Below are 17,484 nucleotides of genomic sequence, written 5' to 3'. Positions count from 1 at the left end.
TTTTTTTCTAAAATATCTTTAAAATACGAAAACTAAGCATTTCGCATGTCGCAACTAGAAGATTTACTGGATATTTTTACAAGGGGGGACGAAGAAGTGACGACAATGCCTGAATTGATGAAACAAATGATCAATTCAATTATTCGACAAATAAATTCATAAAAAAAAAAAGGCCCAATAAATGGTACGCTGCCACTGTCTTATTCAAGTGGGCCGGCATCAGAATCACTACTCAAAGATGACGATATCCATGTAAAATTGTCGCCTATAATCCGAGTAAAATAACCTCCCGGCAATCGGAAGGGATTAATTTTGAAGACTGCCCTCATGAATTGAATTTTTTGTTCACCAAATCCATTAAGTCAGCTGTATTTACCGCAATCAATTGTGACATATTGACCGGGTTTGAGAGGAGAAATTGGACTCAGCTAACATGATGCTGCATTCTCAATTCTCAATCTCAAACAAAACCAGTCTATCCAAGATCCAGCCTTTCAGAAAAAATGCCAAGGAAAATTTGGCACAGCTCAATCTAAAATCTTGAGTATGGAATATGATTCAACTAAACCTGTCATAAATTTGAAATTACTATATGTCACCAATAAATAAAAGCTATGAATCAAAGGACTCAAATATTACACCATCGGTCACTGATCATTAAGGATAACAAGAAACAGCTAATGTTCACGGAGGTTTTACAATATGAATCATCCATCGCAAGGCTAAACGCAGAGTGCATGGAAATAGATTCCCTGCTCTGGCTTGAAAAGTGTCAAAATCCTCGGGAGACAGAGAGATGAAAACTTAAGGGAGAGCTTGCAAGCTGAACTACGGAAGCCTATTATCAGTATCGGAAGCTAACCATGCATATAAGGTGCTAATTACAAGCAAAAGGCTCTTGCCACAAATACACCTTCACTTTGAAATGGCGGTTGTTGCGATAACAGGCCAGGTATGGTGCCATCAGGAATCAAATGCTGATTTCGGCAAATTCCAGGACATATTTTCTCATTAAAAAAAGCTTCAAGTTTCTTAATTTCTAAAACAAACAGTCTGAAATGATTGATTCTGAAGGAAAAATGGAGCATATTAAGTTACAGATAGCCTATGAAACACTCCCTTCCAAGAATATAGTCCACTGCCTCTTCCACAGTATCAACAACCTACACATTTGACAGAAAATACAGCATCAGGCAAGACAAATGTACACGCATTTAGAAGAAAAGGAGAGAAGAAAGAGAAATGTGGCCACAATTTTTAAAATTGGGCGTCCCCAGGTTATATGTCAGAGGGAAAATGAGTGATCCCATCCATGTTTATGAATATTAATTTGCATCAAGTTAAGAGTTCCATCATTCTACTTGCCAGATCTGCAGGAAACTCTGCATGGTTATGCTTTCCCTGGAAAACACCTGTCCTTGTCAGGATAGAAAACCAGGGATGCCCTGCCTGAAAGTGAAACCAGACAATTTTTTTTTCATTCTCAACATGTGCTCAGTAAAAGCCTATTGTAGAAATCTTATGTGCTCCACCAATAAAAACCAAGGTATAGTCAGGACAAACCTGTCGTGCACCTTTAATGTCAACTGAAGGGTTGTCACCAATCATATAAAGGGTTTTGAATGATTGCAAACCCGAATCTCCAGATTCCTTAGAACCATCACTATGATAAGATTGTTGAAGCTGCCTCAACATAGCTTCAGCATTCTTAAATACAACGGGATTTGGCTTCCCAAAGGAAACATGCTCTAGAGGATTATGGTGAACTCTTCAAGGAAATACCAATTAACAGATATTACAAGAATAGGAGGATTACAATACAATAAACTGCAAAGCGTTTTGGCCGTTTCAATGGTATATATCCTCCTCATCAAGTATCATGTGTTATGAGTTCCAAGTTGTTTACCCAAAATTTCTTATTTTTTCTTGTCTTAAAGCAAACAACAAAATGTGAGAAAGCAATTTAGGTGATAAGAAACCAACATGATTGTTTCTGAGTGCAAAATGGAAAAAACCCGAAAGTAGTGTTAACTTTTGTCTTTAATCTATTGTGAGCACCATAAGAAGAAACATTTTAAACAACTGGCCAATGCCACCTAGCATTGTCTTTCTCCTTCACTATTTTGACCAAATCAACTTCTTCAAATGTCTTACCCTGGTATCCATACTTATTCCTAGATTTATACAGTCTTGTTTTTCTGTAAAAACTACCTAATTTCTCTTACTAAATAGACGCTCAACTAAGAAATACAAGATGAGCCAAGAACCACAAAACCTTCTGAAATCATGACTTAGTACAACACAAAGCTTATAGTAGCCCTAAACTGAGATCAATTTAGACATGCAAAAACCCAGAGATCCATAAATAAACCACTTGCAGACCTACTTATAGTAATGTGAACTATAATGAATTTTCAAATTTGAAAACCCAGAGATCAAATTTGACTTTTAAATTTGAAATACCAAAGAAACTAAACTTACCTATTGAAAACACTTTCCAGAGCAATTCTGAAAGCACCCATTCCAAGTCGATTAGAAGGAAATGCAGCCTGTACTATAAAATAAGCTGATCAGGCAATATAGAATCCTATGCTTCCAAAACCAGGCGGAAAAACAGTTAGAACCAAGGTCTAGAAGCAATTTTAACTTGAAAGAAATTTAAGAAACAGCCAAGAAATAGGAGAGTATTTGACAAGATGGCACCATCTCGTGTAGTGTGGATTTCAAAATCAAACATACTAGTCAGATGATCTTTCTGCATGAAGGTAGTAAAACTTCTAGCTTATAAGCTTTCATTCACTTCCGGTCAGTTCTAAAGAAAGAATTGCACATTGGAGAATCCAACATTTGTGTATTTGCCAAATCCATTTAAAATATGAAAGAACCTATAAGTCACAACTGACTGTAAATATCTAATAAGAAGGACTACCAACCTTATATTCAAGATCATCAGAAGCAAAATATAGAGGAGGCTGATGACCATTCTCCTGTCCAGGAAGACCCCCGCATCTTAAAACATCACAGAGAACCTAATGCCATGCATCAGTTAGTGCATAGCTTTGGTACATATGGCTAAGGGAGGCTAAATCCAATAACATGAAATGCAAAGGAAATGTACTCCATCGAGAAAAATTTACCACACAACACCAACTAAATTAATATAATTAACTTCTATACTTTTCATAATTTATCACTATACATTACAGCAATGTTGCAAACCATTCATGGAAGTGTTAGTAAGAAAATCTAACCTTATTACTATAGATAGAAACATTATAAAATTTCATGAGATTTTTTGAAGTGATGCAGCAGCAATTCATGAGTTGATTTCTTCCAATTAATCAGTTACACGAATTCTCAATTCTGAACATGTAACAGATATTGTGTGCTGTGAAAGAGTCTCTTCTCAGGTCAGCAACAATGCCTTTTGTTTCTCTGACTCAAGGATAGCACAATTCAATATGTAATTGATGAACCATGGACTTTGCAAACAAAATAATGTTAAACCTTCAAATTGAGATGATACTTATAGAAAACACTTGGATAACTGATTGGTGAAGAGGGAAGTAAATTATAACATGGACCCAATGATCGAAATTGAAACGATCAAATTTAAAAGGAGCTAACATATATGAAGTCCAAAAGATACATTAGCTGGCTGATATCACACGACTACATGAAAAGGAGAAATACCTGGATGTCCCTGCCCCAGTCTACAGGGTCACTAACAACAAACACTGCCTTAACTGCTTCAGAAGAAACATCATATCTTGCCACTGTATTCATGGGGTGAACACTCCTATCCAACACTTGGTTAGCTGTCCACTTCTTGTATTCAGACAGAGGATCAATGTTCTCAAAGAGAGATGCATACTCATCTAAGGAGACAACTTTTCTGCCAAGAATAATAAACCAGGCCCAATGGAATGTGAAGAAGTCTGCAAAACTGCGGTACAACAAAATGATTGAGACATTACAGGGATCTTACTTGAAACCATACTCAGACATTACTACAGCAGGTTCTCCTTTTCCAGCGGCAATAATTAATTGATTCTCATATCTGATGGGAAAAAAGAAGCTCGGTTGACAATAGCAGCAAAATCAGAAAGATAATGGATTGCATTAATTTCTATGTCAGAATGCAGATAACAAATCTGGAAGTCAAATAAATCTTAGAAAATATGGTCAATGAAACCTTTTAACCTTGGGAGGACTCACTTTAACTTGTCTGCACTACCTGCAGTCCCCTAATTCATAATTTTGGTTTAATCATAAATAAATGTGGAGGCAAGCGATTTCTAAAGTTGCAGCCAGTCATTCCACTTCACTTAAGCAGATTGTGGGATCAACTCCCCTGCTGAAAGGACACGCCTCATTTACAAATTCTCCTATACAACAATGTGCTTCATTTATTAACATAGTATTGTGATTACCAGGTTCAAGATAAAAGAGAACAGGAGGTCCATAGCAAAAGAAAAAACTATTCAAACTACATTAGTTGCGGAGGATGTGTCATCTTTCGAAATTGAAGATTTATGGATAAAAAAAAGACACGCTCAAAATCTATAATAAATACCTTTCCGACAAACTTTTAAATGGTGAATGACCCTGTAAAACCTGTACCAGGAAAAAGAGACAGCTATACAAAAGGTTCCACAGTCAAACAATGGTCAAAGATAGACTAAAAAGTCAAATTTCAACTAGTAAATCATATAAAAAAACTCAAAGCAATACCTGAGAGGGTAAAATCTTTACTCCAAGCTGTTCACTTAACTCATTAGCTCTTTTCGATTCGGGAACGCCGCCTCCTGGCAACATAAAAGATTATAAGCATATGCAATTAGTCATTTAACGCATTACCATGCAACTAGATACTACTGAAAATAGAAATCACACTAACAAGCAAGTTTCAGCAAATTTTTACGTCCTCCAACAGAATGTAAATATTACTAAGATACACACAAACACGGCCACCGAGCCATCAATGCGCATTTTTCCTTATTTTTTTTTTTTAAGCTAGTGGATGACAATAAAGAATAAACTACTCGAATAACTCACCGTTTGTCAAGAACAAAAAAGGAACATTCAAGTTTCCTGCAAAGTAAGAGGCAGTAATCATAATTAGATGCTGCTGAGATAAACGCGCAATGCGTAAAATAAATACATGTATTCGTATACGTATAACGCACCAGAATCTCCGTATAATCTACGCATAGCTTGAGGAGAGCCACCAATGGGATCTCGACCACGAAGAATAACCCCATCGATATCAAACGCAATTCCAAAAGAGGACCTGTAAATTGTAATCACCGAATTTTCCAAAATAACTTCCTCTTGATGCCATTATTATTGGTGTACAGAACAAAATTAACAAAACTTTTAAGGATTGATCAGACAAACCGTTGTTCTGATTCAAGCTGCGAGGAAAAGTAACGCGAAGCTTGAGATTGAAATTTGTTTCTTATCCGGGGAAACACAACCACCAGCGATCTCTGGAATCTCATCTCTTTCTCTCTCCCTCTCTTTCTTCTGGTGCTGAAACTTGTTCGCTTTTGTAAGGAGGAGGAACCTCGCGTCGTAGTTTTGTGTAGAGCACAGGCACCACAAATCCTCGACGACGGTCGTTTATGATGATCGTTTTTTGAGTTGAGAAGAAAACTTAAAAGGGCTTGAGTTTTTCTTTCCATTTTGATTTGGACCCATTGTCTTTCGAGAGTTTGATTTGCACGTCCTGAACTTTGGAAGCTCTTAATTCCACCCTTTTTAATTTTTTCTATCTTTGATATTCATGTGCTTGCCCGTGTTGATGATTAGCCGGTTAAATTTATCCTTGAGCGGAAGTTTGGGAATGTTTTTTAAAAAAATTTAATTTTTTTATTTTAAATTAATATATTTTTTATTTTTAAATTATTTTGATGTATTAATTTTAAAAAAATAAAAAAATATTACTGATATATTTTTTTAAATAAAAAATATTTTAAAAAATAATCACAGTCATATTTTTAAATATACATGAAAATCAACTCATCTTAAAATTAATACTGAAAATATTATGAAAAAATATATTTGTTGTATTTTTATTGTTATTATTGCTAACCATCTTATCAGACACACCATGGCTCCCTCTTCATATTGTTTGGCGCATAATTAGTAAGATCTTCACTGAATTTTTTTATCATCACCTCCACTTGAAAAATTATGCAAAGCAAAAAATCAGACAAGAAAAATAAATAGATGCCATGTATAAAAGCCAAAACATATAATCCTCGACACTCCACTGTACAACATGCACTATGATTTTCTTTCTTAATGTGCAGTTTCCATTTAATCAAGGGGTTCTTTGGCATTGTAATTTTTTTTAGTTAGGTAAACAATACAATTTTTTTTTTTAGGATACACCATTATCAAGGCTGTGCTGCAAGTTTATCAAAGGCTATATTTTATTGCTTCTTGTGGGTGGAGAAATCATTGAACATAAAAATATATTGAAGTGGGTTTGACTGAATAAAATAAAAAAACATTTTTAATTATATTTTTTCAAAAAAATTAGTATTAAATATTATTTAATGGCACTACATAAATTAGATAGATATTACTTGACGAGTAACACTTGCAGAATTTGATCGCAATTCTAATTTTATTCTGAATTATATTCTACATGATATTATTGCGTTTTTAAAAAATCAAGAAAACTGTAATTTTTATTGGAAGTATTTCATATATAATAGAATTGTAGACAATTTAATAGAATAATAAAAAAATATTTTATACAAAATATTATTTATTTTATAGTATGATAACAATAGTTAAATTTATAATATTTAAATTAAAAATTATTAATATTAATTATTTTATAACCTCAATTTGAAAATTGATTTTTTCAACCAAATCCATTAAACTATTTTTTTGTTCGATCTCAAATTTAATTACAATTTTAACCAAACATATATAAATATCAAACAAATCTTAATTAAAAATATTTTTTATAAAATAAATTTTTTCAAAACAAAATATATTTTTAAAGTGTGTTTGATACCCGCCCTTTTTCATACCAGGTTAACAGTTATATATCATGAGAAAATCTAGTTTCCTATAAACATAATCTGTAGCCATGATCATATGAAAGAACACACAAGATGTAAAGCGCATTCGTGGCAGTATTTTTCATCTCTGTTCGAAACAAGGTCATCCTAGGTAATATTATCTACGTTTCCTCTTTACTTGCTATCACACTGGAAAGTCCAATATTTGTCATCCCAGGTAATAATCAATCAATTTATTACAGCTACCTTGCTTCTAACATAGCAGTTAAAAAACAAATATATCCTCGTGTAAAACCTTTATATTCTATAAAATTTAATGGAAAAATAATCAAGATTGTTAATTCGATTAAATCTCACAAGTATTTAGAATAGTATAACTGAATTGAATTATGAGATTTAATATTTTATTTAATATACAAAATTTATAATAGAATATCAATTAAATTTAAATTTCATGTAAAATTAAATTCAATTTCATACATATTGAAGAAGAGCCTCCATGAATACCTATAAATAGAGGTATATGTGAGAGAGTAAAATGAGAGAAGAAAAAGAGCCAAAGATATGAGAAATGTAGGAGAGAGTGGGTTGCCAAGACAACCAGTAGTAGCTGTCATTGCAGCACTGAAAAGAGAGAAATAGAATGAGGTTGAGAGTTGTCAAAGAGGGGATAATTCCTCCTTTTCTATTGTTGTAAATCTTGTACTCTCCCTACATAATGCAATGACTTCTCCCGTGGATGCAGGCGGTTTATCGAACCACGTTAAATATTGTGTCAGTGTGCTTCCTTTTTTATGAGCAAGTATCAGTACATCACCGGTAAATAATTTTTTAAATCAATATATTAAAATAATATAAAAATATTCAATACATGAAAATAATCTAAAAATATATAAAAATTTAAATTTTAAGGAAACATAATTTTAACTATACTTTTATAATTCAAGATGTAACAATCAAATAAATATTTTTCTTCTTTCACTAGAATGATGCTAAAATAAATTATTTATTTTTGTATTTTAAAATTATCTTTAAAAAATATTACTTTTTTTTTATTTTTAAATTATATTAATTTATTTTTAAATAAATGTTTTTTAGAAAAACAATTATCAACAATCACATGTCATAAGGTTTATCTTTAGCAAAAAAGGCGCCCCGTATTTGTCATTATTTCAAACAAGCCACGATTAGAACAAGAATTTGAAAACAATACGCTACAGTGCTACAATAACGACGAACACTAAATAAACTTTGCAGGGGCAAACTCGACATTTCACATTTCAACACTCCTCCTTCAATCAGACCGCAAAAACCAGACTCCGCAGCCATCACCAGCTCGCCACCACTCCTCACCACTCCTCCTTCATTCAGACCGCAAAAACCAGACCCCGCAGCCATCACCAGCTCGCCACCACTCGTCCACTAAAAATTAAAAAGAGAGAAAAGCGATAACTATCATAAATCCACCCAAAACCCTTCCCCCCACCCAAAGCAGCCAGCAACAATTTTTTAAAAATTCTTTGAAAATTCCTCTTTTTTGCTTGACATCGATTGAAACTGCTAGAGGGAAAAGATAAAATGCCTCCAAAGCAATCAAAAGCCGATTTGGCGAAGAAGCAAAAGATCGTTGAAGATAAAACGTTTGGTCTGAAAAACAAGAGCAAGAGCAAAAACGTTCAAAAATATGTCCAAAATCTTCAACAAGCCGTCCAGCCCAAACTAGACCCTAGTAAAATCGCCGCCAAGGTTTTCTTTTTAATACTTATATTTTGTTCAATTTTACTGCTTGCTTTGGAATATTAGCTTAGATTTTCCCTTTACTGGATCCGTTTCATTTTTGTCCTTGGACTTGGTAATTTTAGCTTGAGGTTCAGCGAAATGATAATGAATAAATTCATCCAATGAGCAGAAAAAGAAAGAGGAAGAGAAAGCAAGAGAAAAGGAGCTGAATGATCTGTTCAAAGTTGCTGTTAGTCAGCCCAAAGTGCCAGTCGGTATGTATTCCGTGATTTAAAACTATGGTTAGTATTTGTTGTTATAGGGGTTGTTTGATTGATTTAGGCATTTAAATGGGATTGTGGTTTTCGTATAGGTGTCGATCCCAAGTCTATATTATGTGAATTTTTCAAGGCAGGGCAGTGTGCTAAAGGTTTCAAATGTAAGTTTTCGCATGATTTGAATGTTCAGAGAAAAGGTGAAAAGATTGATATTTACAGCGACAAGCGTGATGAAGGTAAGTTAATGTCATCGTTTGTATAGAAGCCTTGAATTTTTCTATCTGGTTGTGTCATTGATGTATGTAAATGTGATAATGATTTTTTCTCTTTTTGGCGGGGTTATTGAAAATGAAGACACTATGGAGGATTGGGATCAAGAGACTCTGGAGAAGGTTGTGGAGTCGAAGAAGACTGAATATAACCAGAATAAACCGACTGATATCGTATGCTGACTTTTGCCCCTGGAGTATACGTTTCCTTTTTTTTAATTTCCTGTTAAAGATGGCATGCCTATCAAATTATTGATTCCTTCCAATTTCTAAGACATAATGGGCATGTTCTCATGTGCATCATTTACATTGCTTATCGTTTTCCCGTAACTGATGGAAGTGATGAGAAGCTGCAATGGTTATTTCTCGACATGGTTACCTTGGCTCTTTCTATGTTCTCTTTCTGTACTTAGATTTAAATCTTACATCACTCGACAAACCATAGGAAAATGTTCTCTGTTGCCCTGCTTCATCGAGAATTGCCATCCCTTTCTCACCAATCAAGTGATGTTTGTGTGTGTGTGTGTTTTTTTTTTTTTGAGGGGAGGGGGTGTGTGGCTAGTGGTAGTGTCATTAGTAGAGGTGTAGATACTGTTTTAGAGAGATGGGGCTGCATCATTTACCTTTTCCTTTTCAGTCGTGGGGTAGGTGGACAGATTGAAAGAACCAGATATACATAAAATTTGTCTCAACGACCAATCCAACATGCCTATACATGAAAGAGTCTTTTATGTGTAGTATCAGCCTGGATTTCTTCTTCACATTGGTGTTTGCGTATTGTGATTTGTCATCCTATTGCTTCCAGTAGACCCCTTTGTAAAATGTAGCATCTATTTATTCTTTCTTTATATTGTTACACAGGTTTGCAAGTACTTTCTGGAAGCAGTGGAGAAGAAACAATATGGCTGGTTTTGGTCGTGCCCAAATGGTGGTAAAGACTGCCACTACAGACATGCTCTTCCTCCAGGATATGTTTTAAAATCTCAAATGAAGGCACTTCTAGAAGAAGAGGCAGACAAAATTTCTATTGAAGAAGAGATTGAAAATCAGGTAATAGCCATATTGGTTCTCATTATCTTTTATATTGTCTCCCATCTATTTGAGTTCATTCTGACAAGTTATCGGTGATTTTTGCTGAGTTTTTACTATTGTTCATGTGCTACTTGTGAAGCGTGCAAAATTAACTGCCTCAACTCCAATGACTCCTGAGCTGTTTACACAATGGAAGACGAAGAAGGCGGAAGAAAGAGAGGCTGGCTTGGCCGCAAAACGAGCAGAAAGAGCTAAGAATGATAGGATGAGGTATGTCTTAAACTCTTCTTTTATCTTACATGATATAGTTCGCTGTTTATGTCTGATTGATACAACTTACAATTCACATCAGTGGTCGGGAGCTTTTCCTCTCTGATTCAAGTGTATTTGTGGATGATGCTGAGGCATATGAAAATTACCAGAGGGATGAAGAACTTGTGGTTACTGAAGAGAAGGTAATCCTGCTACCTTTTAAATGTTGCGGTCTCAAAAATTTGTGGGAGTTTATGATAATACTGGTCAATGAATCCGACTTCAAAGCTTTGCTTTTCCTTTCCTCATTTTTATAATTGTGCGGGGAGGAAGAGCTTGCTTTTCCATTCGAACATCTTATGGCATACTTAAAGATTACTGTCAGAATCTCAATTTCTTCTGCATTATATCATGTCCTTTTCATTTTAACTACTATCTCAGCACTTGGCAACGTTGTTATGACTTTAGAAATGTTTTTCTTTCCATTTCCTCCATAAACTTGGAACTTTGTGAATAATTGGAGTGCTTTGTCATTTGCCTCTCTTGAATCCTACTTTTTTCTGTTGGGTGGGGGTGCTAGGGTATGGTTTAAGACCTCTTTCCTTGGGTCTTCAAATGCCCAACATCCCTTGCTTTTGCTTGGCCTCTGGAGCATAATCAGTGCACTCAAATACAGCATTGCTCTTGTGACTTCCAGTCCTGCTTAAGAGTTGTGTTTCACTACTGTTAAGTTGTGTCAGTAAAATTTACTATTCACTGGCTTCAACTTTTGGATTATTTTTTGTACAGTAGTTAGTTCCAAGGCATGTTCTTTGTCTCGTTCCTCCCATAAACACATTTTTACTCTCAAAGAGTGAACCTTGTGTGTTGTGTCCAGTTTATTTGATGCCTTGCACTGACTTCTCATATCAATGTGAGTTTTGTGTATTTATGAAATGGTCAAATGATGGTTAGTTGTGCTCTTTCTATAATGCTTTCATGGGCTTCTGGAAATGCTCAAGCATTTGGGATATTTTCAGTGCACAAAACCCAAAACATGAATCTGTAACAGATTAAGTGCATGTATTTTGTATGTTTTATTATTATTATTATTTTTTTAAAGTTCAGGTTTTGGTGTTTGATGGTCTATGGTTTTAGGAAATGGTCAAATGATGATTAGTTGTGCTCTTTCTATAATGCTTTCATGGGCTTCTGGACATGCTCAAGCATTTGGGATATTTACAAAACCCAAAACATGAATCTGTCACAGATTAAGTGCATGTGTTTTGAATGTTGTTTTTTTTTTTAAAAAAAAGTTCAGGTTTTGGTGTTTGATCATCTATGGTTTTTCTGGTCTAATTTCAGTCCAAGGTAAATTCAGCAGCAGTGCCAAGCACATCGAAAAGGGCAGTTGCTGATACAGAAGAGGACCTACCTGACGAGGATGAAGATGATGACGAGCTGGATATGGATGAGCTAAATGAGCTTGAAGCTAGCTTGTCAAAAACATCTGTTCAAACCCATGGGCCAGGTATTAAGGCGTCATCTTGAGAGAGAGAGAGAGAGAGAGAGAGGTGATGATGAAAATGTCAATTTACTACCAAGTGACTAATGTGAGAATACCAAATTTACCAATGTCAATGGAACCGATCCGCATTTCAAGTTGGGGCATTTTTCTGCAAATTTACCGAAGTCGATGGAAATGATAAGTTGGGGCATTTTTCTGTTATGTTCACTTCTGATATGAAGATTTTATCCATATTGATTGTTTGTGGATCTTGTTTTCCCATCAATACTTAACAGATTTAATAAGTCCATTCCAGCTAATAAGAAATGGCAGTAGCCTAATTACGGAGGCAGGTTAAGTTGTTTGTGGTAACTTTCGAAGCCGCCATGGAGGCGCACTTTGCTACAATATTCTTCTTAGGACTTGCACCCACAATCCTATTCTAGATGAGTGGCATGCTATCTCATAGCAAAGAATTACACAGTACACCTGCATTGCTGACATTTGCTGCATTAATAATAAGAAGTCGATGATCACCGTTGATCGGTAGCCATCGATGTGTACAAAAGGACCATTTTGCGTTGCTTCTTTCCATTCTTTTATTCTGTTGTTGCTGATCGGCTCTGACCTGGGAAACGAAGAAAAACTGTACCTCTTGACATGACTTTTAGGACCTGCACAGAAGCTTCACCGGGCTGATATGATGACAGTTAGGGCATTCCATGTCTATTTTCCTAAGCTAATCACTTGATTTATTGATTGTGTAGTAAGTCTTTGGAAAACATCTAGTCTAATTAAAAGAAACATTCAAGGGTTAGCTTAAGCTTTAAGGCAAGATTCAAAGGACCAGCACTCTCTCTTATGCAACCTGACATCATTTGTAAATATAGACAAGAATAAAAAGACAGAAGACATGTAGGCCCTCTTCAACATCAAATTGAATTGCTCGGCTGGCTTCTGCTAAAAGCAGGAGACATGGATGATTTATTCTTTCGTCTTAGATTAATGCCAATCACGTTTTGAAATTGTTTTTGGGATAACTACAAAGCCCTAAAGCGTGAGTCTCCCGGGGCATGTTCAAAGCAATTTTAAATTAGTTTGTTTGCTGTATCACGTTGAACTTGATCCTATTAGCTCGAGTTAAGTCAGATAAATTAGACGAAATTAACCGGTAAGCGAGTAAAAGTTCTGTCATTTTAAAATTGATATTCAAAGCGTGGACAAATTCTCCGCAAGTTCACATACATTGTATTGGATCATGCAAGGGTTTGATACGAGGGTTGATATGATGCTGAAAGACATCAGTCTAAGATTTTTTATTTGTTTTTATATTTTAAAAGTAATGGGTTTGATATGATGTTGAAAGATATCAGTCTAGCATTTTTTTATTTGTTTTTGTATTTTAAAAGTAATTTTTTTTAAATTAAATTTTTATTTTTTTTATTTTTAGATCATTTTAATATGTTGATGTTAAAAATAATTTTTTAAAAATAAAATAATTTTATTTTAATATATTTTAAAAAACATTATAAAAAATAACTTTACCAAACTTTCCAATACCCTCGAAATAATACTGTAATCTGGATATGTGCCCACCCCCAGGGTAGAAAACTATTAAAGGCAACAGCCCTGAACATCTTGTTAGAATATGTATCGTGGCTCAGGTATTGTTCCAACTTGAACCCAGTTCATTGGAAAAGACAAATTGTCTTTGTCGATACCTGTCAATTTAATGAGATAATGCATGTTATTCTAAAGTGGGTATCTAAAAATTAATGGAATGTAGGTATGTAAATTAATACATAATAGTTAAGGAAGGACCTATCAGTTTGCTGCAATGTGTTCAAGAACAATGCCTGGAACCCTGCAAGCCAGTGTAGGTTTACTCGCATAATTTTCCTAGTAGATTCGTTCACATAATATCTGGAACACGAAGAAAAAAAATATCACCCCATCAGATCTCTGGAAAAAAGGTCAAATCTTTTTTTTTTTGTTCAAAGTTTCCATTATTCTTTTCCAGGTTCCACATCTTTTTCTTTCCATATTAAAATTTAAAAATATATATATTTTGCATGAACACACAAACAAGAATACACGTTCAGAATATTAATCATTACAGTTATTTTTTTTATGTTATCTTGAATATTCTCTACTGTCAGTCTGCTGGACAGCCAAACAATTCCTTAAAATGAGAAAATATTAAAAAAAATCTCTCATCCTCCAAGTACAAAGGGGAGGGGTAGATTTGGCGTCTGATTGAATCGATGACTTGTTCTGACATGAGGTGGGTGATGCGAAGAGATTGAAGTCAAAGAAACTGTTGTTTGGCTACAGCCGTTCAATTCACATTGAACCCGCACGTAGAAAAAATATCAATATCGGACAGGATTAGAAACTGCAAAAGCATTAATCTTGATGGACCCGCAAATCCATCTCAATCTAGTCAAGTCCCTTTGAATTAATTTATCGTCCTATCAGGGATCTGCAAGGGTGTCTCTAGCTTGGCTTTCTAGCCATGAGATTTGAGGGATCTATTTTCCACACAGAAAACCATGGACCATGGACCCGGACCCCGAACCCAATAAGATCACTTCTAATTTTATTTTGTTTTCTTTCTTTGTATACATACTTATAACCATCTAAATTACATCTTAAAATTTTATTTAATAATTAAAATATTTTTTTACATAATATCAGCCTTAATAATAATCACAGGTTAAAATATTATTATTATTATTATTTATTTAATAAAAATTAAGTATAAAATAATATAAGTTTGTGCAAATTTCAAGTTTTAAAAAAAAATATTTTAAAAAATATATTATAAATTATATTTTAAAAATTAACCAAATAATTTAAATTATTAAACTAAAATAACTTTTTAAGGTATCCTTACATAATTGATTACGCTCAAATTCCTACTTTGAACGTTGATTCTTCAACAAATATTGTAGCCTGTAGCTGAGCACGGAGCGAAATGGACACCGAAATGACATTTCTATTAAGAAGCCAAGTCAAACAATTGGCCGTGATAATTGGATACTCATGTCTGATGAGATAAATGCCAGCGAGTGTTAACAGAGCATGCAGAGAAGTATCTTTCCATTTTGAATTGACAGAATTTCACAACACCAGGGAGTTCCTTGCAAGTTCACAAACAGTTGATCGGACGATGCAGGTTTTTTCAGGATGATGTTACAGGAAAGGGATTCTATTCAATGATGCTGAATGTAAGCCAAGAATCTGAAGTTTCACAATACAAACACCAAAGTAAGACAAACTTGGGTCAACTTTTTTTTATTTTAGGTATACTTTGGTGAGCGATACTAAACGGGCCTGAATTAACTTTAATTAGTTCAATAACAGTTGGTGGAAACTTGCTACACAATTCCGGTATCTCTCCACCTCGAAGCAGATCGGCTAAAGAGAGATTATCCTCGCTGTTTTTGCTCATTCGAGAGACTGAAATGCTGTTCTTCTATGCGAGCTGCAGGTATAAAATGGCCGAGGCTTGCCATTTCGTATTCTGTCATAGAAAAAGCAGGCACTCCAAGCCAGCATTGTAGATGGGGTTTGACCTTGGAGACATGGTTTGTGCTGGCATGAAGGGGTTGGTGCAAGAGAGTCCTGAGGTCAAAAACAGAGAAGTGTTGTTTTGAGCAGCTCTCATTGAATTCAATTCACACAGATCACACGTGGTGGAAGAGTATTAACAGTACATTTGGGTTGGCCTAGAAAGCATAGAAACATTTTCAGTATCTTTTTAGTCAAGTCTACCTAGGAATTGATTGCCTTGTCAAACCCGAAATGTGTATCTCTTGTATTGTATTTGAAGAATTTTTTTACATTAACTGAGATGAATTGTACGGATCCCTCTAATGCCATGCATAATTGACTATTAATTTCTTGTCACATCACCTTCTAGCCACGAGAGACTGGTCAAGCTCGCACTCCTCCTTTGAAAGTTGATTAATTCTCAACAAACACATGCCTTTCTCAATAAAGATTGGGATTTGCATGAGAAATTATATGGCATTTCATGTGGATGTAATCCGCCATTGACAGGAAGATGGATTTTTGAAGTAAAGAGAAGGCAAGTAAAGGGCATTAATTATTTGTCATCGTCTTCAGACAAGAGGATAGAAAAATAAGAAAGGTAAGACAGTCAAGTCTTCTAGTACATTAGAGGCCCGAGTCACAAGTGAGGATGGCATTTGGACCATTTCTCTGTAAAGGGCATGCTTCATATAATTTATCCACATTCATGCCACTGGATTTATCCACATTCATGCCACTATATTTATCCACATTCATACTTCCTTGTCGGTCCAGTATAAAATTGCAATGTGCATATATAAATTTTAGAGTCGTGGATGTAGTTACTATGTATGTTTTAATAGGAGTTTGAAAATATGTTAGTAGTTATTTTTTTATTAAAAAATATATTAAAATAGTATATATTTTTATTTTTTTTTAAATTATATTTAATATCAGTGTATTAAAATGATATAAAAATACTAAAAATATATTAATTTAAAATAAAAATATTAAAAATTAAAATATTTTTTTTAAAAAAATATTTTTATAACGTAAAATTAAATATGTCATTAGTCAATAACAGGATGATATAGTGTAACTTAAAATTAAATATGCCATTAGTCAATAACAGGATGATATAGTGTAGAATAATTTAATGATCTTAGAGAATTCAGGATAACGTAATGTAAAATAATTTAATAATCTTACATTTTTCAGCAATATATTTTGTCTGTCCTTTCATTCTATATTTTCCTATAAATCTTCTGGTTTGCCGGTGATTAAATGTTAAAGGATGATCGTTAAATTCAAAATTCAAAAGTAAATGAAATCATAGTGATACTTGCTTCAAAACTAGAATGGATTTATACATTCTCTTCCTCCGATGGCATGGTGGTGCGAAAGCCCTTTGTGATCTTGAGGCAATGAACCCTTGGTGCTTTGAATGACCAAAGTATTTAAGAATAAAGAATAAGAGAGCAAAACTAAAAGGAAAATCATGGAAGTTGCACACAGATACGATGTCAATAAACAAATCATCGAGAGCTGACAGTTTAGACAAAGAAACAGGGGATCCACATGCATTACATAAATTACAAAGTAAGTGCAGGGAATGACAAAGAAAGGAGTGTTTGCACCGTGACAACTTCCCAAGCAAGTTCTAATAACAACACAGACTGTTTTTTTAAAAAAATTAATTAGTTAGATTTTAAATTTATTTTTTAATATTTATGAGTTAGAATTTCTTCATAACTATAAAAATTTATAAGGTTATTAACTTTAAAAATTATTAAATCAATTAAGATATATATAGCTGAGAAGATTTATATTAATTAAAAAACAAAACCCATCCTCGCCGCCCCCTCGTT

General features: G+C 34.1%; 2 protein-coding genes across 3 annotated transcripts; one reads left to right on the top strand and one right to left on the bottom strand.

Annotated features, from left to right (window-relative positions):
- Positions 1–574: 574 nt before the first annotated feature.
- On the bottom strand, positions 575–5,718 carry LOC105108755 (uncharacterized protein YKR070W-like). Of its 2 annotated transcripts, XR_839281.1 has the most exons (13): positions 5,401–5,718; positions 5,190–5,293; positions 5,059–5,094; positions 4,735–4,808; positions 4,577–4,617; positions 3,989–4,060; positions 3,694–3,895; positions 2,934–3,029; positions 2,482–2,549; positions 1,564–1,768; positions 1,366–1,449; positions 863–1,163; positions 575–780 (listed from the first exon to the last, which is right to left on the bottom strand). XR_839281.1 is itself a non-coding variant. In XM_011003572.1 (12 exons), the coding sequence occupies exons 1-12, from the start codon at positions 5,685–5,687 to the stop codon at positions 1,095–1,097; spliced, it is 1,338 nt and encodes a 445-aa protein (XP_011001874.1). In that variant the 5' UTR covers positions 5,688–5,718; the 3' UTR covers positions 575–1,094. The 2 variants fall into 2 exon arrangements, 1 of the variants encoding a protein (XP_011001874.1); XM_011003572.1 differs by having other exon boundaries at positions 575–1,163.
- Positions 5,719–8,411: 2,693 nt separating this feature from the next.
- Positions 8,412–12,624, top strand: LOC105107972 (zinc finger CCCH domain-containing protein 11-like). The gene is made up of 8 exons (XM_011002467.1): positions 8,412–8,789; positions 8,953–9,037; positions 9,136–9,276; positions 9,395–9,483; positions 10,171–10,359; positions 10,481–10,611; positions 10,694–10,796; positions 11,938–12,624. The coding sequence occupies exons 1-8, from the start codon at positions 8,622–8,624 to the stop codon at positions 12,121–12,123; spliced, it is 1,092 nt and encodes a 363-aa protein (XP_011000769.1). The 5' UTR covers positions 8,412–8,621; the 3' UTR covers positions 12,124–12,624.
- The last annotated feature ends 4,860 nt before the right edge of the window (positions 12,625–17,484 follow it).

This window comes from Populus euphratica, unplaced genomic scaffold (genome assembly GCF_000495115.2).
Source record: "Populus euphratica unplaced genomic scaffold, PopEup_1.0 scaffold1.1, whole genome shotgun sequence".
Classification (NCBI taxonomy): domain Eukaryota; kingdom Viridiplantae; phylum Streptophyta; class Magnoliopsida; order Malpighiales; family Salicaceae; genus Populus; species Populus euphratica.
This window is presented reverse-complemented; position numbering and strand designations above follow the sequence as displayed.